Below are 24,711 nucleotides of genomic sequence, written 5' to 3' on the forward strand. Positions count from 1 at the left end.
CTGAAGGTTTTAAGGTGTACAGACTCATTCTCTGCGTAAAGTAAGTCAGCTTAGAGTACATATTTAATGTGGAAAAAAAATTCCGGGGCAGAACTTGATCCTCCCTGATTGTCCTAATCCAAGAAATAGGTAATGTAGCAACAATTGCGGTTGCTAAATGATCGTGTACTTGCTTCTAATGGCAAGAACGACTCAGAGGCATATTTCAGGGCGTACTTCTTGGAATTTAGAGCTTTCACTCGACCGAATATCGCCCATAAAAGCAACACACGATACAAACTACGAAGAGTACTAATTAAAGATGACGATAAAGACGACATCGGCAATCGCATTACAATTTGCAATATAATTCCAATTATCGGGAAAACGTTGTGTTTAGAAAGGAAATAAAAACCATAAAAGTTAAAAGGGAAATTGTTTTACAATATATAAATGCTTTTCGCCCACTTTCTAAGATGGAATTCGAATTCAGAAATTCATGAAGGGAAATGACTATATGAAAAATCATTTTAACATATATATATATGTATACATATCGTTTTAAGCCAAATGAAAGCAAACTCAAATATTTCATTCAAAATATTTTTCAATAATAAATCTATTACAACCATCCATGTTTCTCGAATTCGGTCCTAAATCTAGTTTCTGCCTTTAACAAATTCCATCGATAAAGTGGCAGCTTTAAATATTACAATCCAGCCGCATACTGAATATCCCAACAGTCCCACAGTCGCAAGCAGCTTTGCTTGGGAAACTTAATTAAATGTCATAAACAATTTGTAAGCCGGTCGCTTGACCAATCACCAAACAGACGCAAGCCGCCATGTCACAGCTCAAAGAAGCTGAGTCCGCAAAAATCGAATTTTTGAAATTTGAAAGTTGGAATCGTTTGCCCATTGTTTGCCCACCAATTAGTTTTTTTTGCCCACGTCCAGTTTTCAAGATATGAAATTTCGAAAATTTTCGAAAATTTTCGAACTTTAAAAAGTTGAGTTTTTTGAACTTTTTTTTTTTTAAATCGCAATAACTTCGTTTGCCCACGTTTGCCCACCCTTTAGAATTTTGAAAAAACTTTTAGTTTAGAAAATATAAGCACTTAAAGAATTAAGCATTTTCCATACCCCAAAACTAAAAATTTTCAAACAAAATCGTTTGCCCACCCTCTAAAAATGCTTTTTATCGTTTGCCCACCCTTTAAAAATTGTTTTTTTTCGTTTGCCCACCTCTTAAAACTAAATATTTTTAAACAAAATCGTTTGCCCACCCTCTAAAAATGCTTTTTATCGTTTGCCCACCCTTTAAAAATTGTTTTTTTCGTTTGCCCACCCTTAAAAAAAAATATTTTCGTTTGCCCACCTCTTAAAACTAAATATTTTTAAACAAAATCGTTTGCCCACCCTCTAAAAATGCTTTTTATCGTTTGCCCATTTGCTTGCCCGATTTTGTTTGAAAATTTTTAGTTTTGGGGTATGGAAAATGCTTAATTCTTTAAGTGCTTATATTTTCTAAACTAAAAGTTTTTTCAAAATTCTAAAGGGTGGGCAAACAAAGTTATTGCGATTTAAAAAAAAAAAAAGTTCAAAAAACTCAACTTTTTGAAGTTCGAAAATTTTCGAAATTTCATATCTTGAAAACTGGACGTGGGCAAAAAAAACTAATTGGTGGGCAAACATGGGCAAACGATTCCAACTTTCAAATTTCAAAAATTCGATTTTTGCGGAGCTCCATGTCACTCATAAATGCAGATATATTGTGGGAGAAAATCGGGAAACACGGTGCAAGATGCACAGTGCACGAGTTAGCAGTGCGGAATGCCACATGGATTCGACGATTGGCATGTCTATTTTTTAATCGTGCTGCGTTGTTCATTGCGCAGGCGCAGCTGTCAACTGCCAGCGATGGCAATTCAATTATGTGAGTTTGGGCAATTTATGTAGTTTGGGTCATTTGGAGGTGTTCTCTCACAAGACACTCCCCTTTCTAACATTTTACAAATGCTTCTGACCGCATTGACCTGCGCTTGGTTGATGGAAATTACCTAGCTCAGCAGTTAACATTTAATTAACAATTGTAAACCTTCACTTCCCTTCACTGTTAACATTTTTTAAGGCTTTCCCTACTTAAGCACATACATACATATGTAGGTATTGGGAACTCAAAAGTTTTGGATGTCTGAAGTGAATAAGTACAATTATTTAATAATTACGAATTACCAATTACATTTGGTAATGTTAAAAAAACAAATTCAATTTTGTTTCAAAAAATTTTATGTCTCAAAAAAATTGAGCTCTAATTTTAAGGTTTTTACCACTATTAAACTTTTTGCATTTAATGAATAATTTCATGATTTTATCAGAAGTATTTAAATAAAATTCAATATGGCTGGAACATTGCGAAATTATGCAAGCAAGACGGCCCGAAAAACAGCTACTGTTTAAAATAAATCTCATAAAATCTTCGACAACATCTCACAACATCTTTGTAATTACGGGCACAAGCAACCAAAAAAAACAGCAACCGATGTAGAAAGGCGTTAAATTAGCAGCCGTTAAAATAGGACACAGACATGGCCAAAAGACCGCCGCCATGTGAAAACCAAAACAAATAGCTGGTAATCAGCTGTCGCGGCTCACAGATTCAAAGACGACAAATAACTAGTTTCAATGTTGCGGTACTTAAAAAAGGTATAGAAGCAATTTCTTTCAAACTCTTAGATATTCAGGCAGACAGACGTAATGACAGGCCGTCGTAGACACATTAAAACTCCATTATACATTCATTTGTGTGACAGTCGGAGAAGTCTGAGTGCCTGCGAATCCCATCCTGCTCAAATAATAAAAACAATTCGAAAATCCACCAAACAAAAGGCGCCAAGACAAAACTGAAACATTACCGAATTCCGCATAATCTTCGTGCCACAAAAAATCATCTGAAGTCACTCGACTTTGATGTGCCACTGTAGGCACATTTCTTATTTTCTTGCTTTCATAAATGTATGGTTTAATTATCTTAGTTATTACTTCCATAGCTGAAAATAAATCTACTGAAATAGTGATAGTTTTTTAACTTTTATGTTTAACAATACAATCCCATAAATCTTCTAATCATATTCCCGAATAATCCGCCCAAATCACCCTCAAATAACTATCCCTTGAACCGGGTACTGGCTTGTTGCCAAGCGCATTCTAATGGTATTTCTCGGTATGCTTACGCCAGGGGTGGAATTGTGTTGCACCAACACCCCTTATATGTATGTACATACGTACGACAACGGATTCGAGAGCATTCCCAATTCCCATACTCCTATATAGACAAAGGGGCTAACAGTCCAAACCAGGTAACAAAATCAAGATCATGCAAAGCAGGTAGCTAGCTAAGGGCAACACACGCACAGGACAGCTTGGGCTCATGGGTGCACTGCAAAAAACAATGCTGATCTATAGAATAAATTTAATTTAATGTAAACATGTTTTGAATCTTGAGACAGTATGCTGACTTTAAAATAAGCAACTTTTGATTTAAAAACAAGAGAGAACGCTATAGTCGAGTTCCCCGACTATCTGATGCCCGTTACTCAGCTAGTGAAAGTGCGAAATGAATTTTCAACACAGACCGTTTTTGGCGTTTTGTGGGCGTTAGAGTGGGCATGGCATGTCTTTACAAGACTAATATCAAGAAAACTAATATCTATCAAAAGTTAGAATGGGCGTAGCAAATTGATAGAAATTTACAATACGGCCCCCTCAGTTCGTTAATTTGTTCAAATGGAACTTAATGTTTTCAATGTATGCCCCGGGGCACAGAGTTGTGCACTGGCCCAGAACGCGGTTGAAAAACAGTTTTCCCTTACGAACTACGCCAATTGACAAATTCCATCTCAAACTCCTGGCTCACGGTTCAATAAAACCGCGAGAGAAATTTAGAAAATGTACAGTCAGCTCGCGGAGGACTGCCCTTTGTTGCACCTCTATGTTACTAGTATGTAAGGCATTTCTGAACATCGATTGCAAGGGTAGCTTGTCAATAAGCGTCGAAAAGGACAAAGGCCAAAAAAATGGATCTTCTTGATCTAGAGAGGAAAAGTCAAAGAGTTCAGGATTGTGGGCAAATGAATCTTCTTTGTTTTGCGCGCAGGTTTCCATGTCGGGTTATTATGCGATAGGAATGCATAAGCGGTTGGTTTGTCGGGTTGATGTAGCGATCACAAAATGCAGATTAACACGGGTAGGCGTTTCCATTGCACTATGGGAAATTTGACCACTTTTTCTGGCCTAAATTAATAACTCCAGAACGGGGAGAGATATTCAATTGGTGTTTTTTGTATGGGGTTACACTAGTCCATATCTTTTATGGTACCAAAAATTGTGGGCGTGGCACCGCCCTTTCTATTATTTGTAATTTATAACTCCAGAACGAATAAAGATATTTCATTTTTTTTTTTTGCAATAATTTGCACTAGACCATATTTAAACGTACCCCAAAAACTGGGGGCGTGGCACAGTCCCTTATATTTATATTATTAATTTTCGAAGAGGCTTTCTTTCTTTTTGTATGCTTTTTCTAATCTCAGCAAAAACAACTGATTTCGTGATAGAGTTTATATACTTAATTATTTCACAGAAGTTAACAACAATAGTACTAATAAAAATAACGAAACAATTCAGCAACCGCCTTGTTTAACTCCCGTTTAGCATGAGATTACTCTGAATTTGGAAAAGTAGGGTTAAGTCTAAAATCTATAAATTCTCCCAGAATCGGTAAAAGTGGTTTTTAAAATTACAATAATCTGAACAAGAATTAAATAAGCTACAATATGAGGTATATTTTATTGATGCAATCTGCTGCAATCACTTTAAATCTCTATTCAAAGTTAGGCATTATAAAAAAAAATACTTTTGTAAAGCAACTAAGATTTTTTACCAAATTACTGGGACAACACTAGTTTTTTTTTCTATTGAATGTTGCAAACGCCTAATAGAAGGCCCACTGATTAAAATACTTTTTACAGAATGAAAATTAACGCTTTGGTTCCAAAGATATTAGAGCTTTTGTAACGAAAGAAAAACTTAATGTTGCAGATTGTTGTTTTGCGTACGCGCAACAGCTGTTTTAAACAGCTGATTTCTTTGTTGTGGCGCCATCTATTAAAATTTCTGGTATGCACCACTAAAGATTGGTCAATTATGAATGCGTACACTAAATATTATTGTAATATTCCGACTTTCAGAAAATGGGTTTTGGCCAGAAAAAGGGGTCAAATTTCCCATAGTGCATTGGCCCAAGTGTCAGATAATAATAACATCATGATTGAGGAATTCCTGCATTGCACCGCGATTTGGAAAAAAAACTGCAGCGGCGCTTTTATAGATGATGTGGACGGATTGGCATGCCTTTAAAGGTTATTTTGAGATAGCGACAAAGCAGAGCCAAATATTCAGATAAATCTTCCTAAACTTTTATTGATCAGGCAACATGCGATCTGGCCGATTCTTCTGATGGTTCTCGATAGATTCACTATGAAAGCCAAGTACGTTTTTCTCCCTACATTTTATGGTTTAGCTAGAGTTGACCGCGTGCAAATGTACGGGAAGGCGCACGAAACCGGCAGCTAATGTGGGAAGTTTCTGCAGGCAGTACGAGTATACAGGCGTGGGCCAGCGGGAAATTCGAACTCCAACTGGACTACAAACTTTCTCACATTAATTGCAAACAAAGTGGAACATACTCTTCTCGGCACACACACACACCAGCACTCATGTTTGATTGCTCTACAATAACAATAACTCACTCGCAAAAATAACAAAAGCACAAAACACAAACATAAACAGAAAAAGAGCACGCTGCAGAAACGGCAGCAAAAAGCACACAAAACCAAAATAGAATCACGGTCAGGCGGAGAAGAAAACGAGTTTCTTGGCCTATCGAGCGAGTGAGCCATAGGCCACTACTCGGCAATAGTGAGTGGCTGGCGCGGTATTCGATTTGCAAAACGGGTTTCCGCACGTTTAACACTGGCAAGGGGCGGTATTAAACGCGGCCCAAAGATGGGCGTGCCAGACCGCACCCTATGGATCAGCGGGAAACCCCGTCTAGTCCCAGTCTTATTTGAGAATCATATTTGTAATTTGGGAATAACAATTAGCTATTGCAAGCTTGATCTTGATTCCCGGTCTTGAGCAACTAATAATGTGATTTTAAATTGTGCTTCAGATGCATATCAAGCTTATTGACTACCTAATCTAAAATGTCCCAAAACAGCATTTTCAAAGTTCAAAACATGAAAATTATACACATTGTTCGAAGATTATGGGTACAGGAAATCAAATTTTTGACATTTGCCCATAAATTTTCAGTTTTAAAGTTTTTTGATTTCTTCTTCTTCGTTAAAAGATAACATAATTTTAACTATGATTTTATTTTGCTCCGATTATAATTAAACTATAGCTTGTTCACATGTATAATCCAACGCCTTCTCCGATTAAAAAACTAATATTTATGATACCCTAGAAGTACTATTAGCACATCAATTGGAACACATGCTTTAATTACGCATAATATCCGAGCATCAAGAAAACAACTCCAAAACAGCTGCACGGACAAAAGCTCGGGTTTCCAGTTAAAACTAGAAATGTGCGCAAAGCGAATGCGCCGGGGCAGAACCCCGAAAGAATCGCTGAAACGCTGAAAAGAAAAGTAAACAAAAGGAGGAACAGGGGGCGGCGAACGTGCGAACACAAAGCCACAGCCAAAAATATACATTTAGGATTTGGAAACACAGAATCGCAAAAGGAGTTCAATTACGCTCCAAGCGGCAAATGGGGAATTGCCGAATAGGCGCAAATAAAAGATCGGACGGTAATTTAAGTGGGGGACTGGGGGATTATGGGGTTGTTTGGACGCTACATTGCAGCAGCGCCAGCGGACTGCGAATGCAGATTAGCCAATACAGAACCCTAGCTAATTCGAACTTACCACTTCCCACACAGAAATATAATACCAGAGACATTTTTAAACAGTTTTAAAAACTCTCATTTCAAGAACTGCCTAAACGGAGAACTAATGTAAGATTTTTAAAGTATGTATTAACTATGTATGTGGAGCTGATGACGTTTTATTTCTAATTAATGGGTCAAGTATGGCTCTTCCTAGTACCGGATACACATTATAAAGTTTGTACCAATAGTAAGGATTGCGACCTTAAATCTTCACTAAATAATGCCCTATATTTATAAGAAATTGTTTGATCTTCTATTTATTTATAAATTTGATTTTGGAAGTACATAGTTTAATTTTCATTATAACGGATCCTAAAAATGCCTGTTTTTGAGGAAAAACATTTAAAGAACGAACCCCATTATAAACCGACGCCCTGATCTACGTTAATTTTAGGGCCGCTGTTATCGGGGGCCCAATATTCCACTTGCTGTTTGGATTGCGGCTCCTTTGCCGTGGCGTAATTAGAATTTCTTGCACCTGTGCTCGCGGCCCAGTTTCCCCATCTCTTTCGCTCTGCATGGGCGGTTGGGGATCGACGTCCCACATTCAGTTTCTCTCCGCACTGGTTTTTGGTTTTGGTACTTGTTTGCCTTGTTTGCTTGGCCCTTGGTATTGCTTTAGTGCATTTTTTGAGGAGTGGTAATTTGTTGGCTGCTCTCATTTGGCCCTTATCAGCCGATGTCAATGCAACTGCATTGTACCATTACAATTTTGGTTTATCTCGCTCGGCTGTTTGTGGAGCAAGAGAGCCAGCGATAAGTTCATTGGAATGTGGAGCGTGCCCATTGATAACACTGGCATCAGGTAACTCTGTTTACACCCAAAAATCTAGCTCATTCAAACTCGGGTAACACGAACCAAAATAAAGAAGGAGCATGAGTCATGTGAGACAAAAAGTGCAATTCAGCTGCACAAATTTTCAGTCGCATGCTTGAGGTGTCCGAATAAGGCGATAATGGAGCTGACGCGAACGAAAAACAGAGAAAAAGAGAAACAAGCTTCAATAAGTCAACTTAATTAATTGTAAACAGTGATGTCTACTTATCACTATATCAAAGTCAAAAAAATACCGTATACAAATTTCAAACCCGAAAAATAAGATTTTTTTAAACAACACTTTTATGACAAACAACAAATATTCAATTATCAATTAGTACACTTGAAAGGCGAAATCACACCTGAAAGACAAATCAAAATTATAGGTTCTTGTATGGACTGCCCCACTGTACATCGCTATCCGTGTTTCTCCAATTGTTTTTGTTCTCTTGAAGGGCGGGCAAGACAACAACAGTACAATGACCGAAAGTAGCCATGCAAAAACTGAGAGAGGGAGTGGAAAAACAGAATTGTTGGCCACGACAAAAAGTCGTATTAGAAAAGTAAGCACTACTACTAAAACCTGTTAGTCGGAGCAGAGCTCTAAAAATTCCGATCTTCCAGTAGCGCTCTCCACTGGAGATTTTTCTGTTGCTTGGTTTTATCACCCTCTCTCTCTCTCGCGCACGCTCTTTGTGAAAACAGGTATAACTGTTTGGCTCGAGGGAGCACGAAACTCCCTCCAGTGGAGACTTCTTCTCGGCAGCGAAACAAACGATCAAAGTAAACACTCTGATAACGTGTGAAGGTGAGCAACAAAATAAAGTATAAGAAAAGTAAAGTATACCGTCACAAAAACAACAACAATAGAACTGTCGACGCACCCTTTTTTTTCTCAGAGAGCCAGGGAATGGACAAGAAGCGCAAAACCACATCCCGCAGCAAGCGTCCCTTTCCACCGCTGGAACGAAAGGCAGCTTGAAGAGGAGCGGGTGGCTTCGAGTATATGGAAAACAAAGTAGACGACGCTGGAATGCCGTCGTTGTTTTTGTTGTTGTTAAGCCGGACATGGCAATTTTTGCTTATGTTTTCAAGAGGGGTGGCGAAACTCATAAAGATCAAGAGGTCTTTGTGTGCCGTACCTTTAATTCCTTGTCGCCCGGTTTAATCCAATTTATCCAGCTTTGAATTCCAGGTGGGAGCGCAGAATGAGCAGCGTTTTCCTTCTTTTACCTTTTCCGTTTTTTTGCACTGCACTGTGGGGCTGCTAATTAAATTATGCCCGCAATTAAATATTTGTTAGCTTTGCCGATGTGTTGCTGCTATGTAGTTGCTGTTTAACTTGTTGCACATTTCGCGTCGCGGCAGCTGCGCAGTCGACGGCGGCGTCGAAGAAATCCAAGAGCGCAGGGGAAATGAAAGGTTGCGCAGAAGTCGCGCGGCTGACCAAATCAAATCGGAAAACAAATTTCACTTTTCACAGACTATTATTTCAATGCGGGCGATGCACAAAGAATATCCAAGATCACCGCACTTGTTGCAAATTCGTTTTCGTTTGAAATCAGAATTCAACAAACGCGAGCGACGCCCGCCTTCGACGTTTTTCCGCGGTGTGACCACAGATAGGCTTGCGTAGAATGCAGGCAGTATGACCGCACTGCCATTTGTGATAAATGTCAAATGTTTGCATGTCCTAAATTTGCCACTAAGGGATAGCCCTCAACTACTCAGCAAAGACTACAACCCACCGATCTAAGCCGCTAGCAACACTATAAAAGTTTGAAGATTTCCACAAGATTTCTATTATCTATTTTTGTATAACACAGTATTCATTCACGTTAAACAAGAGAGAACGCTGCAGTCGAGTTCCCCAACTATCTGATACACATTACTCAGTTGGAAGTGCGAAGGATTAATTTCTACGTTGACCGTTTTTGGCTGTTTGTGGTCGTGAAAAAATTAACAATACTAATAATAAAATGAAAAAATATGAAAGCATTTTTTAAAAGCCTTTTATTTCGTTGATAGCTTGTATCTTTATTGCCTTTATTGATGGTGATTTTTTGAACGAATTTGCTCTTTTATAAATTTATACTCTTAAACTTGGAAGTACTCCACTGTCCAATCCCTCTACGTACAAATCTCCTTTCGAAAATTCAGCTTTTCCTCCTCGAAAACAAAAAATGTATAATTAGCACAAAATTTGTTGGTACTTCATCAAAATGTTTAAGGCTTCAAGTACAGATATTTTTCGTTTTCCTATCGCAACAACCGGATTGCTTAAGTCCCTATATAGTTCAGACGCAATTTCAAGGTCTGAAAGTTCAAAATCACATCCTTAGCCCAATGAAACTCATGCAAATCAGAATCCTCATCAAGGACATTTTCTGTCTTTAACTCCCTTCCTCCCTCCCTTCCCCTTTCCACCTTTTGGCCCCAGGGGGAGACAGACTGGGCGGTCTGCGCCGGGCCTCCTCCTCTCTGGAGGCTCTGCCACTCCCTGGCACTGGACACTGACTGCCTCCTGGCTTAGGCCCAGCTGGGGCGCCTTGCCACGGAACCACCTGGTGCACGATAGTGGACAGGACGGTGGTGCAGCCCGGCTTGATTGTCATGCGGTTGGTCCGACTAGGGGAGTCCTTGAGGGGGAAGTGCTCCTCCCATTGCACAGAGAAGTCGCGGCGCACGATGCAGAGGTTGACCATTCCGCCAGAGTTTAGGTCGTTCTTCATGCCCACGGCCACGGCGTCGCACGCCAGAGCACAGGCGGACTTCTCGGAAAGATCCTCCGACCACCGCGACTCCAGTATGGACATGGCCGACAGGTTGCCGGAGCCAAGTGACGTGAAGGGCGCTGGGTCAGTGGTGCCATCGAACCGGGTGCAGAATAGGTGAGCTCCGCTTGCGTCAACGCCGCCTATGATCACGTTGGCCTGCATATTCCCGTTGAAGCGGAACAGCAGCTGCCTCATCATCTGGTTGGCACAGCGCACAGGCACCCTCCGGAAACCAGTGTTCATCCGATGTAGCGCAAGCTGCGCACGCGTCAGTTCCATCAGGGCGTTCGTGTCCCGAGCGACTCCAGCACCACTCGCACTGAGGGGTTTATAGTAAGCCCAATTAAAAAAAAAAAAAAAAAAAAAAAAAAATGGATAAAAGGAAATTAAAGGAATGCTCAAGTGGATAGCTGAATTCTTACAAAATGTTGGTCTGCAGCTCGCAAACTTTGCGGCTTTTCTTCGAGGGTATTATGTTGCCGTTGGTTGCCCTGGATTCGGCGCCAATAATGACGCCGCCATCGAAGACGATGCCAACTAAAGTGGTGCCAGTGTTAATGCGATTCGGCTCCGAAAGGCCATTCTCTATCAGTCTTTTGTTGCTGTGGGCAAGGAATTAGTTCCTTCGTGGTAGCATATAATCAAAAAAAGCTGCTAAAGCCGGTGCCTGGACTATAAGATACCCAGCATTGCGCACGAACTACACCTAGCGGTGGTCACACTAACTGCAAATACAGCGATTCCAACACGTACATACATAGGTACATATTGATTGGCAAAAATAAATGCGATTTACTTTACGTCTTCAACCAAATGAGTGTCAGATGAATTTAAGGGGAGTCAAAAGCATTTCTCGAGGAAAAAAGGATCGATTTAAAATCAAATCATTCGGCAATGTTTTGAAACAAACGTGCTGTGAAAGCGCCACTAGAATTTGCGTGCCTAGTTGTTGTAAGTAATGTTTTCCGTCGCAAGTTTCTTGGTTATCTTGGACGAGGAGGTTCAGTTTGTGTATGGTTCTGTATGGAATGTGGATGTGTAAAGTAAGTTTGTCTTCCAATTGATTTTAAAGCGCTGTAGGTACAAACACAATCAACTCACCGCAAACAATTGTCGAAACTAAAACCGCTTGGACCGCACAGATAGGGCGAACGTGCAGGGTATTGCATCAGGGTTGGTATTCCGTTGAACATTATCGGTGGAGTATATAAAATATAGAAGTATATAATTAGGATCGAATGACAATGTTTAGATTTTATACCCAAGGCCTATTTGGCATTCGTTTAAAGTAAAAATAAATTTGAATAAAACCCAAGTCCCATCAGAGATGGGACATTTAAAAATGGTTGGCGAATGCGACCTGGCTGCTATCGCTATCGGCGGGAATATCGAACTGTGCCTACGCGACATTCCGACTTATTCCACAAACGGTCACTTTGCGGGTGTCCCGACAAAATAAACGTAAATAAATGATTGAAATTAAGGCGAAACTGCTGCGGGCGGACTCGGCCATTTACGCTACTGGCGAAAAAGTCGAGTGTCTGATCGAGTTCACCAACAAAGTCTTCTGCGACGAGCAAACCGCGTCTCAGGCCCGCGATGCCAACGAAGCAAAGTGAGCCGATCTCTTGACTTGTTTACTCCCCTTGATTCACCATATAAATCCGATCAGCAGCCGGGAAAACCTGGCATGGGCCTCGGCACAGCTGCACTGCTACCGGAAAACCAGCTACTCCACTTCCGCTTCCGACAAAGCCGCGGAGCTCACGGAGATGATCGGCAGGACGGCCTTAGATGCAGTGACCCAGGCGCCGGGAGATGTGATTGTGGCCACTAAGCCCAAGATCCTCTTCTGCGACCTCCGCCTACTCCCCGGAGAGACCAAGATGTGTGAGTAAGCCAAAGATGAGTGATCGGCTTGCCCTTCTTTAAATGCGTTTAAGAACCCATCTGCGGACCCAAAATCTGTGCTTACGTTTAGTCATTTAGTTCTATTCACGAGTACGAACCCTTGCAGATTTTTTTAATGAATTCGTTCCACGCGATGGCCCACCCACATACAGAGGTCACAACATCAGGTACTTCTACAAGATCACCATTGCTACCCAACGTGTCAAGTCCAAGGTGCAAACTTTGACCGTTCCCATCCGGGTGTTGCCCATTCCCATAATTTCCCGGCCCGATGAGCTTCCCGTAACCGTAGAGACTAACGAGGAGCTGGCGCCCACTAATCCATTCCTGGAGAAGCGCGAGATTAGCGAACTGGAGATATCTTGGCACCACCTTAAGGTTAGAAAATCATTAATATTTAGTGTTGATAGCCTTTCCCGTTTTATATGTGTTTTTCAGAACGTAACCGCTCGGCGGGCACCGAAGTTCTATCGCATCTCGAACAAGCATGGCTTTGTTGGTCGCTTTTGTTTGTTTAAGCCTGCCTATAAACTTGGCGAGGACATTGTAGGTAGCCTGGACTTTGCTCCTGGCGTAAACCCCCAAAAGGTTAGTGGTATATTTCGGCTTTCTTTTTTATTACCCTTATTATTATTTATATTGTTTTTATTATTTATTTCGCTCTTTAACGTCTTATTGCATATTACCAGGTGCGCTGCGTCCAGTTCTCGGTAAAGCTGCAGCAGCAGGAACTTTCTATCCGACCGCAGTCAGTGCATAATCACCAGCTACAATCCCAATCCTCGACGGGCGATGATGGCTCCTCGATTAACTCCTTTGATATGGCCAGCATAGCTAGCGGAGTGGTTGCCGATAACCTCCAGAAGTCGGCCACATCGGCGAGCTCACGGGATAAGGAGGCGCCTGAGCCAACAGGGAAACTTTCGACCATTTCCACCTCCCACCAAGTGTGCTACGCCACAATCCAGACCCAAGTCGTGGTACCTATTCCGCTGCATGTAACACCCACATTCTGCACTGACCTCGTCGACGTCCGGTGGCGACTGCATTTTGAGTTTGTGACCACCACTTTGATGGACTTTGGCATTCCAAATCCGGAGTTTGGAGAGCTAAAAGCACCGGCCGAAATACCCGTGGAAACGATGGTATGGAATCTGCCCGTGACCGTCTACGCTGCGAATCCTCTCCAGATTAATGCTCCAAACCAGACATTTAACCTGCTTATAAAATGAAAGCAAGGCACTGTTACGATACAGAATTGGTTGGGCTAAATTTATGTAAAACTTTTTCCTTTCTTTACGTAACTAAATAGTAAGAAGTATGGTTTAAAAATATAAGAGAATTAATTAAAATGTTATTTCAAGCAGTGGGTACATTACTTTTACCGAAGTTTTTTTTTAAAGTCTTCTTAAACCGCGTCCATCCGCGTCTTTTTTAAATACAATAATCGTTATTAAATAAAATCAGCTGCCGCTACACAGTTAGTAGAAATGCGTGAATACTGTACAGCCGTATTCTTAGACGTTTCCCAAGCACTCGACTTAGTCTGGCTTGGCGGCTTAATGTTTAAACCTAAAACAGCTTTACCCGAAAGCACACATAAACGTCTAGGGTCATACCTCCATGACAGAAAGATTGCAGTTAAAATTGATGGTGGAGTACGCCAAGGCAGCGCTCTTGGTCCTACTTTGTAACTCATCCCGACATCCCTACAAAGGTCCGTTCATGGTCCACAATCGAAGCTACAGTACATCTGGCACTGCACCTCATAGACATTGAGAAGTCGCTCTCTGACTGGCGAATTGAAGTAAACGAGGAAAAATGCAAGCACGTGAAACAGACAAGATTGCCCACCACTCTTTTAAACAACATACCACTCCCAAAAGCAGACGAGGTAACGTACCTAGGTGTACACCTTGACAGAAGACTCACATGGCGCAGGCACATTGAAACCAAAAAAATGCCTCTTAAACTTAAAGCCAACAACTTACACCGGCTCATCATCGCTGACTCTCCGCCTACAGGGGTTACTCTATAATTCTGTATTGAAACCCATCTGGACCTATGGCTCACAGCTAAAGTGCAACGCCAGCAACAGCAATATAGACATCATACAGCGAGCACAATCAAAGGTTCGGAATGAAAATATCCAAAGAGACTTAAATATTCCACCAGTCATCAATGCAATTACCGAACTTAAGGAAAACTAGAGAGAACGCTATAGTCGATTTCCCCGACTATCTGATACCCGTTACTCAGCTAGTGGAAGTGCGAAGAAGAGACTTCAACACTAACAGTTTTTGGCGGTTTGTGGGGGTTAGAGTGGGCGTGTCAAACAGTTTTTTTTAACAATTCGATTTGCTAAATTTGCATAAATAAAAAATGAAAAATATCAAAACCATTTTTAAAAGTGTGGGCGTGACACCTTTGGGCGGTTGGTGGGAGTTAGAGTGATCAACAAACTTGCGCTGTAACGCCAAACGCTTCGGTAACCAGAATCAAACAGTCATGTCCATATTGACTATCGTCTGACTATGTTAACCATGATAATATTTACCTTGTACGGTCAGAAAATTTGTTTCCCGCATCTCAATTTATAATAAGGTGCAAAATTCACTGAAAATTATCTAACCTGTTTCTTCTGAACTTTGAAATCGGCAATTATTTTAGAGGTACACAACCGCAGCGGATGTGTGGGTAAATTTAATAAGTGCTTAATTACAGTTCAAACCGCCATTGTGTGAAGGTGGATTCTGGGTTTCACTTGTTCGCTAGAATCTCAAACTTGATACCGTGGTCATGCTTCTCCAACTCGCTAATTAGGCCGGTCTTAGAAAAGGCAGCAGCTGGAGTCAGCACTCCGCCTGTGCTAGGCATCTTGTCTGACTCACGAAGAATGGTCAGTGCCGTGGAGAGCAAAGCAACGCAGGTGGCACCATATCCAGGATTCATGCCCGACACACGGACCATTAGCGTCTTGGTCGGGTATTCCGTGTATTGGTCTGAGCACTCGGCCAGACGATCGCTTTTGGGCCAGCCGGTGGCCTTGAAAGTCATCTTAAAATAGGTGCGACTCATCGACTCCTCGCTTGGGCCGGAACGAGAGGCCAGTCCTCCGGAAAATAGGCCGGGGTAATTAAGCAGCAGCGTACGCCCCAGCCGGAACTTTGATAGCAGACCAAAGATGCTGGCAAAGAGGATCACAACGCCAGCGACCACCCAAGAAGGAAAGCCCACGTAAGTGTGCATCTGGACCGGCCTCTTCTTGTCCTGCTCGTAGAGAAAACGCTGGGACCTCATCACCACCGAGCGGTCAGAGCCGGGGAAAGGTAAACACACTTTGTCAACCTCAGTGGAGCGAAAGACCAGCGGTCGTGGCTGGAGGACGGGAAAAAATTTGGGCAGTCTCTGGGAATAGAGCTGCGTCCGGATGCCGCGCAGCTCGTCAGAGTGAGCCAGCCCATAGACGGCGCTCTCCCAGGTTCCGTAGTTAAGTCCGGCAGTGCCTCCGCCACTGTCGCCCTCTTTGATTCCGCTCTCCAAGAAGATTTCCACAGAGTTAACCACGCCGTCGAAGTTCTTTTCCACAAAAATGACCCCCATGTCGGCGGGGATGGAGTCAAAACCACAGGCGCTGACCACGTAAACGCCTTTTTCCTTTGCCCGCTGGTCGTACTTCAGCTGCATGGTCTCCATGTACTGGGGCTCTCCGCTAACGTCCACATGGTGCGTGCCCGATTCTATGCAGCACTTCACGACGTTTTCGCCGTGAAACCGATATGGTCCTGCTGTGTTTACCACAATACGACACTTTCTGGCCATCTCCAGCAGGGAAGTCTCGTCGTTGACGTCCGCGATAAAGATGGGCACCTGTGAGAGGTCCTTCTTGGCCTTGGCGCCCATCTCCTTTAAAACCGCCTCCAGCTTCTCACGGTTTCTGCCCGCGATTCCCCATCGCAACCCTCGCAGCACGGTGACCGCCTCGAAAACCGTATACTTGCCGGTGAAGCCACTAGCCCCAAAGATAATCACATCCAGACGATCACCAGACATTTCGCAGAAAGTAGCTTCCAAAGATTCGTTATCAGATTGCGCGATATTGCGCCCTAGAAATGCAGGTGTGATTTAACGCGCTGTATAGAATAGACTTGCTCACCTGAATCGCTGAATACTTGTTCCGCCTACTGAACTGTAAATCGGCGTTTTATTCAATATGTACATATGTAAGTTTTATTCAAATACATATGCGTATACATACATAGATGAAAAACCCAACCGGCCAAAGTCGAAGCTATGTATGTTGTATTGAGTTAGGGGTATTCCTGGAAGAGCTTTATAGTCCAACTTCACTAATTCTAAGGTTTGAATGCGTGTCTCCACCGCGTGGGATTTTTCGGAGTCGGAATGTGAATGCTTAATTCGATTTAATTTTTACTCTTCTGTAAATTCTATGACTCAAATATATAAATCAGTTAGAAATAGGGTATAAAGATGAAAGCAATGTGTTTCATCTGCAGGTGTGTGAACAAAGCCAGTGCTTTTATTTAATGAAATAAAGGCGGCAGATTAACTTTTCAAAATTTCGAACTTACAATTGAAGCGACTCCATTCTACTGCAGGAACTAAGAATCACATATGTAGGCGGTCCCCTGCGATGCCTTTGATTTAAAATACTTGCATATATAAGGACATACATATATTGGATATCCTTCTGTGAGTTGTCCAACATATGTAGGTATGTCGCCATCCAAGTACTCCTCCCGGGACTTTGCGTTCGACAGGTTCCTGTGTTTGTACATCAATTAGATGACATTTCGTTAGCAAATTACTGAAGTATGAGGTCTGGCCATTAACATTACGTATGCCAAATCCAGTATCGACTGCGTAACCGGTTGAGCGGATATGAGCAGATGTAATTAAGAATTGCAGATCAATCACCCCATGCTTGCGGAAAGAAGGGGACTTCCGAAAATTCCTGGATAAGTATAAAATGTGGAGTTACAAGTCAGACATAAGCATTCTGCTGCATCAACTCAAAATGAGGCTACAAATTATACTACTGGTCGGGCTCCTGGCGCTGATTATGGTTCAATCCCAAGTACTCCTCCCGGGACTTCGCGTTCAACAGGTTCCTGTGCTTGAAAATGCCAAGATTCGAGTAGTGCAGTACCTGGACGCGGCGTCCACAGTCACACCTGACTTGGTAAAGAATCAATTCAGTAGGCGATTCACTACGCTGGCCAAACCTTTAGTTAGTGGTGCTGCACCCCAAACTCGCCTCCCAAATTTGTAATTTATTAAAAGTCATCCTGTGATAACTTTTGGTAAGCGATTATATAAACAATATAGGTATCTTTAAACATGCATCTTCATGTCATTAACTCTAGTTCCTAAGCTCCTTGTAACCTACTTTAAATTTACTCCATTTATTACGAAAAAACTGAAAAGTCGTGTTAAATTATCAGAAACTTACAAAAAAATAAGTGTTTATCTCGTGTTCAAGCACAGTGGGTGGTATGCATAAACATTTGAATGGCGGATATAAACGCGTTTTTAAATGAAGATAAAATGATTGGAAGACTACAGGTGTGTGCTAATCCAGGATTAGTAAGCTCTCTGAAATGCGAAGGTAAGACTTAATAACGATGCAAGTTGAAATATCTGATACTCGCCGTAAAGCGATTAGGTTCATTCTATCATCTGCTAAGTAAAGAGATGAAATGTATCTTCTTTGGGATCAAACGCAGCCGTTCTTATCGGAAAACGTAATTCAAGTTTACCGAATAAGGCACGGTGATAATGCATCTCGGTACCATAATCAGCGGTCATGTAAAATTCAGAATATTCAGTTGGCAAGAGCACAGAAACGGCAACGAAACAGCACTACAAGCTCTGTGGTGGAAGAAAAATGCAATTTGAGCAATTGCAACACATCTGCCCAAATTATGCAAGCTAGAACACCTGCAAAAACGACTGGCCAAACTGAAGAGCTCAGTGGTCAAAGTAATGTATTTCTATACGGCATCATAAACTGCATAAGCAAAAGCACCTATACTGGTTTTTTGTTTTATGTTCGCCGTGGGCGATACCACATTGAAAGCCAGTGTTTTAGTTGATTTTAAACGTATTTTTAACACGTATAAATTAACACTGGAGGTATACCCCAAGCGTTTAAATTTTAAAACCATATTTGAATGTGCGCTCGGAACTGAATTATTTAGTGATAACTTGGTGGAAAAATTGGAGCATCTGGTCACACTGCTTAGTAATAGTCATTGAATTGAGTGAAAATAAAGTCGCACTCTTGTCGAGAAGTTACAGAGTCAGCGAAGATGTACCAGGAATACCTCAACCAATTGCAGGCCTCTATCGCTCCAATGGGCTCCGAGGAGCTAAAGGAATTGCTGAACAACGATGACAAGCTGGACGAGAAGGTTGACGAAGTTCTCCAGGGGCTCCGAACACAGAAGACTAGTGTTTTCGAGGACAACAGGAGTCGGGCGGAACGCAACATCGAGCGGGAGCCCCAGATCATCGAGCTGCGGAGCCGGCTGGCGGAACTCTCGGAGGAGGGACGCTCCAAGTGCTCCTCTGTCCAGGAAAAACTTTCCCAGCTTAAGGAGAAGTCGGGCGCAGTGGGTCCGGATACGGCACTGGCCCTGCTGCAGACAGCTGCCTCCGAGAGCGAGGAGCAGACCGAGGAGATGGTCAAGAAGTTCAACGACAGCGATATTGGGGTGGAGACCTTTCTGGAAGAGTTCCTCGCCAGACGGCGGACCATGCACCTTCGTCGCCTCAAGGCCGAGAAAATGCAGGAATTGATGCGGAAACAGCGACAGGGTCCGTCAAATACTTCATTGCCAGCCTACGGAAACGTGCCCTCCGGCGGATTTTATCCCGTGGCGGGGGGCTCTGCCCCTTACCCAATGATGGGTCCCCTGATGCCCATGCCACCGCCATCCAGACCCTACTGAGATCTCGGCCAAATTAGATCTCTCAAATTAACTGTCATGGCGCATCAATCTGCAGCAGGCAAGTTTTTGCAGTTGATAAACTGTGCACAAAGGGTGCTTTTATCAGAAAAATGTTTTTGGATATCATAATAAAGTGTTTTTCCTTTTTTTTTTGTTAACGTAACTATTTTTTCGCGTTTACTAGACAAGATTGAAAATTGCTGTGTCATACCAATGTATATTATGGTATCTTATTTCTCTTTGACCACTGGAATCCATATAACTGGCATCAAACGATTTTATTGTAACTTCACTCAACCATTTTTGATTATCACCACCATTTGTATGAGATCTGTATGATTTATTTTTGCAGATAGCATCCAAATAAGTCACAAAACTTATGCCTTATAGTTAAAAACTGCTTTATTGTTTAAAATTTCAGAATCCCCACTTTAAGTACACATTGCTTCAGTTTCATCTTCTGATTACAGGGGGTGAATTGCAGATCAGAGGAAGCTCTCCGGTGCACACATCTGCCTGCACTAAACTATGATATATATATATATGTATAAATTAAGCGAAAATTAACATTTCTATTAGACAGTGGACATTTCTTGTTAAAATATAAACTTTTTGGATAAAAAATTAAACGGATTGGATTGGAGTGTGCTTATATTGGAAGTATGAGGCCAAGGCTAGGCGGCGATTAAAGCGATTCCTTATGCATAGTATGATTGTGGGTTAACGATTAGTTGGAAGGATTGTGCTCATGGAGTGTGTGGGTGTTTGTTATGTATACATAAACGTATTGCCTATCTCTCGATTTCGATTCAATTTTAGTTTTGCATTTGTGTTTCCTCTTTGAGAACGGTTAGTCTTTTTTATTTCCAGCGGCCTCCGATTCAATATATATATGTAAATATATAGATTGTATTGTGTTTGCAAAATGTTATATATAAAATATGTTCAATTCTTCCATTCGGCTTGGGTCGGTTCGGTTCTCACTTAAAAAGCTTTATGACTTAAGCAAGTGTTTAAGGCTATTCAAAAATATATTTCTACAATCGCAAGCCATTCTCGTGGGCAACACCATCATGATGATCCAAACTCCTTCATCCACTTTTCGTATTTGTCCAAGTCCGCCCGGGACACGCTTTTGTTGCAGCGACTCATGGCCTCGTTAAAATCCTTGTTGGAGACGGGCAAATCCACCTCTTCCGTAGCCAGCTGCCGAATCTGCTCTGGTGTGAGTCCCGCAATCTTTCTCCGCATCGACATCATGCTGGCCTCCCTGGAAAAATAAGAAAACACATTACATTAATTTTTAATGATATATGTACATAAGATTTGCTAGAAACCTGAATTTGATTAAGCCAGTTTAAATAAGACCACGCTGAACTCACCTGCACACGTTTGTGATGTCAGCTCCGGAATAGCCTTTCAGCTCATTGGCTACGTAGGTAAGATCAACGCTATCATCCACCTTAACCTCGCGGAGATTAATCTTAAGCAGCGCCTCGCGACCTTCATCCGATGGCAGTGGTATGTAAATTCGTTTTTCCAAACGACGCCTAAGAGCTTCATCGATGTCCCAGGGAAAGTTGGTGGCGGCCAGCACCATCACAACCTTGGCCTGTTCCTCTCCGCCACCCACGCCGTCCATTTGGACCAGCAGCTCCGACTTCACTCGTCGCGAGGCCTCGTGCTCTGATTCCGATCCTCTGCGAGAGCACAGGGAGTCGATCTCGTCGATAAAAATTGTGCTGGGCGCATAGAACCTAGCCATCTCAAACAGAAGCCGCACCATCTTTTCTGACTCACCGCGGTACTTGGATGTTAGCGTGGCCGAGCTCACGTTGAAGAAGGTTGTTCCGCATTCGGTTGCCACCGCCTTGGCGAGCATTGTCTTGCCTGTACCTGGAGGTCCCACCATTAACACACCCTTCCAAGGTCGCCGGATACCCTGTTTTTAGAATAGAAAAAGTAATCATTTAATATTGCTAGAAATGATTTGCCAATAACGAGAATAAATTTTTATTACACATTCCTATTGCTTTGATCTGCACCACTTTTTAAGGCTACCATCCATGTTCAATGGTTTTGCTATGGTTCAGTAGGTTCAGGTTTTACATGGGAAATTAGTTGAATATATGGTACAAAGTAGTCAGCATAGAAGTCGAGTGCAGACTCAGGTGTTTGGATCAGTGAATTTTAATGGTGTTTGATGGCGTTAGAAACATATGGTCAGCAAACCAATTTGAAATTACCTTCACTTTGGATGAAATAAACAAAATATTCTTTTGAGCACACTACATAGTTTGATAAGATAGCATACATAGAAGTACATTATAATCAACATCATTTTATCAATGGAAACTTTCAAACTGTCTCAAATAATAATAGAATGGGCTGACAAGTGCCCACCACCTAGTTAAGAGGGATACAAATGCAATCCTATCAGACGCAGCACTTCGAAATATAGCCCGTTTGTTGACCCATCGCCGGACGAGATAAACATTTGACAAAATGTGATTCACATCTGCAAGCAAACAGCGAAGTGACGCACCTTGAAGTAGTCCGGCATGAGCATTGGCAGCACGACAGCCTCCTCCAGCAAACGCTTGGCGTCGTGCAGGTCAGCAATGTCGCTCCAGCGCACTTTGGGATCCTTTTGAAGAATATCACGTTCTGAAAAAAGAATGTTGGCCTGTATAAACTTTGAACTTTTTTAAGTGATCTTTATTACTACAGAAATCGCCACAAATTTTAATGAAACCTTGCGGCAACGATTTCGTTATAAATACATAGGGCACGTACCAAGAATGTCGACTAGCTCTGCTTCGATGTGGTTATTGGGCTGAAACTTGCGCTCGTCCTCCTGGGCAGCCTGCGGTTCGCCGTTTTCTCCGTCGCCGGCCGCTCCACCATTGATGCCTGCAGCGGTGGAGTCGTCGTCCCTGGCCTCGTTGGTGTTCGATGTGGACAACTTGCGACCGCCAGCTCTTCCGTTGGTCGTGCGTGCTCCGCTGTTCGATGCTGCGGCGGACGTTGAGATGCGGGAGTTGCGTGTAGAGGACGGCCCGTTTCTGGCAGTGCTCTGTGTGATTGTACTGTTTGGGCGACTGTTTTGAGTTGCCGGAGTGGTGCGGCGGTTGTTCGGTGCAGCTCGACGGCCAACAACCTGTGTGGGGAGTGCTGGTTTCGGCGGACCCCACACATCTGGGTCCTTGGGCGGAGGCGTCCAAATGTCGGGGTCCGGTTTGAACCAGGCGGAAGGATCTTTACGGGTGGTGCTTTCTTCGCTGAGCTGGTGTCGCAGCTTGTGAGCAAATTTGGTTGACTGCAGGTCCAGCGAGATGTCTTGTAAGCTTTTCTGAAGGGCCTTGATTTTGGCGTGTTCCTGGCTAATCTGCTGGTTGATCTGCAAATCGATAGTTAGTTAAAGGTATCATTGGAATCGTTGAGGTCGAATGCTATGCAACCTTTTGAAACTTATTGTTACAAAAGTTCAGTATGGCATGAATATATATTATTATGCTATAAAAAATGGGCTGTCTTAAAATATTAACAATAAATAATAACTGGAGGGCAATGTGATGATGAATATATAAAATTTTACTGTGATTCGTTGAACTCTAATAAATTTTGGTTTTAGACTAATAATTTAACACCTTTTTTTCACATATAATAGAGCTTTAGCTGGTGTAGTACAAGTAATGTGCTTCCTGCCCAAGATCTATTTTAATCATTCGGTAAGATTTGGAGTTCTTATGCAGCGTTGTCATTTAGGTATTAATGCAATGGGTATATAAAACGATGCCATAACTAGGTCCTTTGTTCTAACAGTCATTACACGCTCTATTAAGAGGGTAGTTCGCAGTACTCGTTAAAGGTGGTGATAGGAATGTCTTACCATGGTCCACTTGCCCTTGCGCAGCGGATCCGCGGTGGCCTTTAGTTGGCGAGCAAGCAGCCCCTGAAGGCCCTCGTAGTAGATGCAGGCCGAGTCGTAGTTGCCCGTCAGAGCCATATCCCGTGCTAATTTGGCATTCTCGCATATTTCTTCGAACGTAGTTTTGGCCATTACGGTCATTCCTACGCAAGTGGATGTCTTTTGCTTGCCACCTCGCAGTAACTGGCGATCGGAACAGGTTGTCGTCATTGTGGCCAAAAACGAGAGACAGAGAATAGTTCCAATTAAAGCGTTAAAGTGCGTGAGTTTCTCCAAGTGTTTCTGGGTGGAAAGGGGAACAATAGAACGGAAGCGACTTCGTTGGCTCGCCTTGCAGGTAAAAATGGAAAGTGCGCCTCCGAGCAAGAAAAGTATAAAGTGGAAAACCAGGCGACAGTTGCGAATAATAGAAGATACCAGTGGCAACGACCCAAGTGCGCTGCTAAATATAAATTATCAAGCGCACAGCCGCCGAGTTGTCACCAAATCTAAGCGCAACGCGCTCCCATTTTAAATTCCGCCTTCAAGGCGGGACGTGGGCCAAATGCCGATTGGAAAATGTTTGAGTAGTTATGAGCCTAATAAGGCGCTCGACCTTGTTGGCGTTCAATAATTCTTTCAACTCAAATCGTCGTATGCAAAAAACAAAAGCCAAAACCAACAAAATTATCGCTCGCACACGCACACGCAGCTCAGGTTTCAGCGGCACACAAAACGCTCGCACACAAGCACACGAGCGCACAATGAGGAGAATTAATGCGATCTAAATAGATTTTGGGTTAACTTCAAGCCTTTGGTGACCGCAAACTGCACGTTGCATCGGCACTTCGTCACATTTCTTATTTTTCCTATTTTAATTCCAGCTACGTGGGGGCGTCTGCAGCTGCAGCAACAAAATCAGCGCTATCTTCTCGCCGCCGCACAACTACAATTGCAGCTGAGCGATTCGCGGACGACTTACGGTTATGGACATTAGTGTTCTGGCTTTGTTACGCGGCGTTCCGAGCGCAAAACGAATGCGTAAACTATTTACTTAAGAGTTTAAGGCGCTGCGGTATCTAAAACAAACTGCTGTCTGACTGTTTTTGTAATACTAGCGATGTGACTGCTCTGGTGATGCGCGGCTTATTGATTCATCGGTCCAGACACTTGACCACCCTGTTGCGTCAGGGTAGTGCAACAGTCGGCGGTTATCGATAGTTTCCAGGAGGGGCCGAAAATAATGAATATTATTATAATTATTATTAATCTATAAATATTTTGTAAGTCATTGATCCGTTTTTTTAGGGGTGGAAAATAAAAATCA

The 24,711-nt window shown here is 42.5% G+C and overlaps 7 protein-coding genes across 18 annotated transcripts in view; 3 read left to right on the forward strand and 4 right to left on the reverse strand.

Annotated features, from left to right (window-relative positions):
- The window catches only part of LOC6535367 (afadin), a 49,839-nt gene extending 40,393 nt beyond the window's left edge, over window positions 1-9,446 (reverse strand). For 2 of the 6 annotated variants that reach the window (XM_039376093.2, XM_039376091.2), the window contains exon 1: window positions 8,955-9,436. The gene's annotated coding sequence lies outside the window, so the exon portion shown is untranslated. Of the gene's footprint in view, window positions 1-8,954 lie in introns of all 6 variants that reach the window. The other 4 variants (XM_039376095.2, XM_039376094.2, XM_039376092.2 and 1 more) reach the window with 3 other exon arrangements.
- Window positions 9,447-9,998: 552 nt separating this feature from the next.
- LOC6535369 (proteasome subunit beta type-2) lies at window positions 9,999-11,898 on the reverse strand. Of its 2 annotated transcripts, XM_002095983.4 has the most exons (3): window positions 11,691-11,898; window positions 11,012-11,191; window positions 9,999-10,908 (listed from the first exon to the last, which is right to left on the reverse strand). In XM_002095983.4, exons 1-3 carry the CDS (start codon window positions 11,780-11,782, stop codon window positions 10,206-10,208), a joined length of 975 nt encoding a protein of 324 aa, XP_002096019.1. In that variant the 5' UTR covers window positions 11,783-11,898; the 3' UTR covers window positions 9,999-10,205. The 2 variants fall into 2 exon arrangements, with proteins under 2 accessions (XP_002096019.1, XP_015047089.1); XM_015191603.3 differs by lacking the exon at window positions 11,012-11,191 and having other exon boundaries at window positions 11,691-11,782.
- A 157-nt stretch (window positions 11,899-12,055) lies between these two features.
- LOC6535370 (RAB6A-GEF complex partner protein 2) lies at window positions 12,056-13,991 on the forward strand. Of its 4 annotated transcripts, none has more exons than XM_015191604.3 (5): window positions 12,056-12,204; window positions 12,262-12,479; window positions 12,607-12,878; window positions 12,939-13,088; window positions 13,190-13,991. In XM_015191604.3, the coding sequence occupies exons 1-5, from the start codon at window positions 12,059-12,061 to the stop codon at window positions 13,730-13,732; spliced, it is 1,329 nt and encodes a 442-aa protein (XP_015047090.2). In that variant the 5' UTR covers window positions 12,056-12,058; the 3' UTR covers window positions 13,733-13,991. The 4 variants fall into 4 exon arrangements, with proteins under 4 accessions (XP_015047090.2, XP_002096020.2, XP_039232033.1 ...); XM_002095984.4 differs by having other exon boundaries at window positions 12,265-12,479; XM_039376099.2 differs by having other exon boundaries at window positions 12,607-13,088.
- Window positions 13,992-15,161: 1,170 nt separating this feature from the next.
- Window positions 15,162-16,793, reverse strand: LOC6535371 (saccharopine dehydrogenase-like oxidoreductase). Its single transcript, XM_002095985.3, has 2 exons — window positions 16,657-16,793; window positions 15,162-16,606 (listed from the first exon to the last, which is right to left on the reverse strand). Exon 2 carries the CDS (start codon window positions 16,551-16,553, stop codon window positions 15,261-15,263), a length of 1,293 nt encoding a protein of 430 aa, XP_002096021.2. The 5' UTR covers window positions 16,554-16,606; window positions 16,657-16,793; the 3' UTR covers window positions 15,162-15,260.
- Window positions 16,794-16,820: 27 nt separating this feature from the next.
- LOC26536037 lies at window positions 16,821-17,793 on the forward strand. Its single transcript, XM_015191605.2, has one exon. The coding sequence runs from the start codon at window positions 17,491-17,493 to the stop codon at window positions 17,791-17,793; it is 303 nt and encodes a 100-aa protein (XP_015047091.1). The 5' UTR covers window positions 16,821-17,490.
- Window positions 17,794-18,754: 961 nt separating this feature from the next.
- LOC6535372 (vacuolar protein sorting-associated protein 37B) lies at window positions 18,755-20,128 on the forward strand. 2 transcript variants are annotated; one of them, XM_015191606.3, is made up of 2 exons: window positions 18,755-19,532; window positions 19,896-20,128. In XM_015191606.3, the coding sequence occupies exon 1, from the start codon at window positions 18,833-18,835 to the stop codon at window positions 19,472-19,474; it is 642 nt and encodes a 213-aa protein (XP_015047092.1). In that variant the 5' UTR covers window positions 18,755-18,832; the 3' UTR covers window positions 19,475-19,532; window positions 19,896-20,128. The 2 variants fall into 2 exon arrangements, with proteins under 2 accessions (XP_015047092.1, XP_002096022.1); XM_002095986.4 differs by having other exon boundaries at window positions 19,945-20,128.
- Window positions 19,852-24,525, reverse strand: LOC6535373 (katanin p60 ATPase-containing subunit A-like 1). 2 transcript variants are annotated; one of them, XM_039376532.1, is made up of 6 exons: window positions 24,367-24,525; window positions 23,367-23,621; window positions 22,271-22,874; window positions 22,020-22,141; window positions 20,857-21,416; window positions 19,852-20,744 (listed from the first exon to the last, which is right to left on the reverse strand). In XM_039376532.1, exons 1-6 carry the CDS (start codon window positions 24,376-24,378, stop codon window positions 20,546-20,548), a joined length of 1,752 nt encoding a protein of 583 aa, XP_039232466.1. In that variant the 5' UTR covers window positions 24,379-24,525; the 3' UTR covers window positions 19,852-20,545. The 2 variants fall into 2 exon arrangements, with proteins under 2 accessions (XP_039232466.1, XP_002096023.1); XM_002095987.3 differs by having other exon boundaries at window positions 23,367-23,588; window positions 24,367-24,524.
- Between the last annotated feature and the right edge of the window lie 186 nt (window positions 24,526-24,711).

Source organism: Drosophila yakuba, chromosome 3R, assembly GCF_016746365.2.
Source record: "Drosophila yakuba strain Tai18E2 chromosome 3R, Prin_Dyak_Tai18E2_2.1, whole genome shotgun sequence".
In the NCBI taxonomy this organism is placed as follows: Eukaryota; Metazoa; Arthropoda; class Insecta; order Diptera; family Drosophilidae; genus Drosophila; species Drosophila yakuba.

What these genes read in the sequence shown, in the direction of transcription:
- LOC6535369 (XM_002095983.4), bottom strand. Translation starts at nt 11,782, where the DNA reads ATGTTCAACGGAATACCAACCCTGATGCAATACCCTGCACGTTCGCCC. An exon ending in AGTTTCGACAATTGTTTGCG is followed by an intron (nt 11,192 to 11,690) that starts GTGAGTTGATTG and finishes CCTTGCCCACAG; the next exon opens with CAACAAAAGACTGATAGAGA. An exon ending in GAGCTGCAGACCAACATTTT is followed by an intron (nt 10,909 to 11,011) that starts GTAAGAATTCAG and finishes TAAACCCCTCAG; the next exon opens with TGCGAGTGGTGCTGGAGTCG.
- LOC6535370 (XM_039376099.2), top strand. Translation starts at nt 12,059, where the DNA reads ATGATTGAAATTAAGGCGAAACTGCTGCGGGCGGACTCGGCCATTTAC. An exon ending in CGCGATGCCAACGAAGCAAA is followed by an intron (nt 12,205 to 12,261) that starts GTGAGCCGATCT and finishes AAATCCGATCAG; the next exon opens with CAGCCGGGAAAACCTGGCAT. An exon ending in CTGGCGTAAACCCCCAAAAG is followed by an intron (nt 13,089 to 13,189) that starts GTTAGTGGTATA and finishes GCATATTACCAG; the next exon opens with GTGCGCTGCGTCCAGTTCTC.
- LOC6535371 (XM_002095985.3), bottom strand. Translation starts at nt 16,553, where the DNA reads ATGTCTGGTGATCGTCTGGATGTGATTATCTTTGGGGCTAGTGGCTTC.
- LOC26536037 (XM_015191605.2), top strand. Translation starts at nt 17,491, where the DNA reads ATGTGGAGTTACAAGTCAGACATAAGCATTCTGCTGCATCAACTCAAA.
- LOC6535372 (XM_015191606.3), top strand. Translation starts at nt 18,833, where the DNA reads ATGTACCAGGAATACCTCAACCAATTGCAGGCCTCTATCGCTCCAATG.
- LOC6535373 (XM_039376532.1), bottom strand. An exon ending in GCAAGGGCAAGTGGACCATG is followed by an intron (nt 22,875 to 23,366) that starts GTAAGACATTCC and finishes ATCGATTTGCAG; the next exon opens with ATCAACCAGCAGATTAGCCA. An exon ending in AGAGCTAGTCGACATTCTTG is followed by an intron (nt 22,142 to 22,270) that starts GTACGTGCCCTA and finishes TTCTTTTTTCAG; the next exon opens with AACGTGATATTCTTCAAAAG.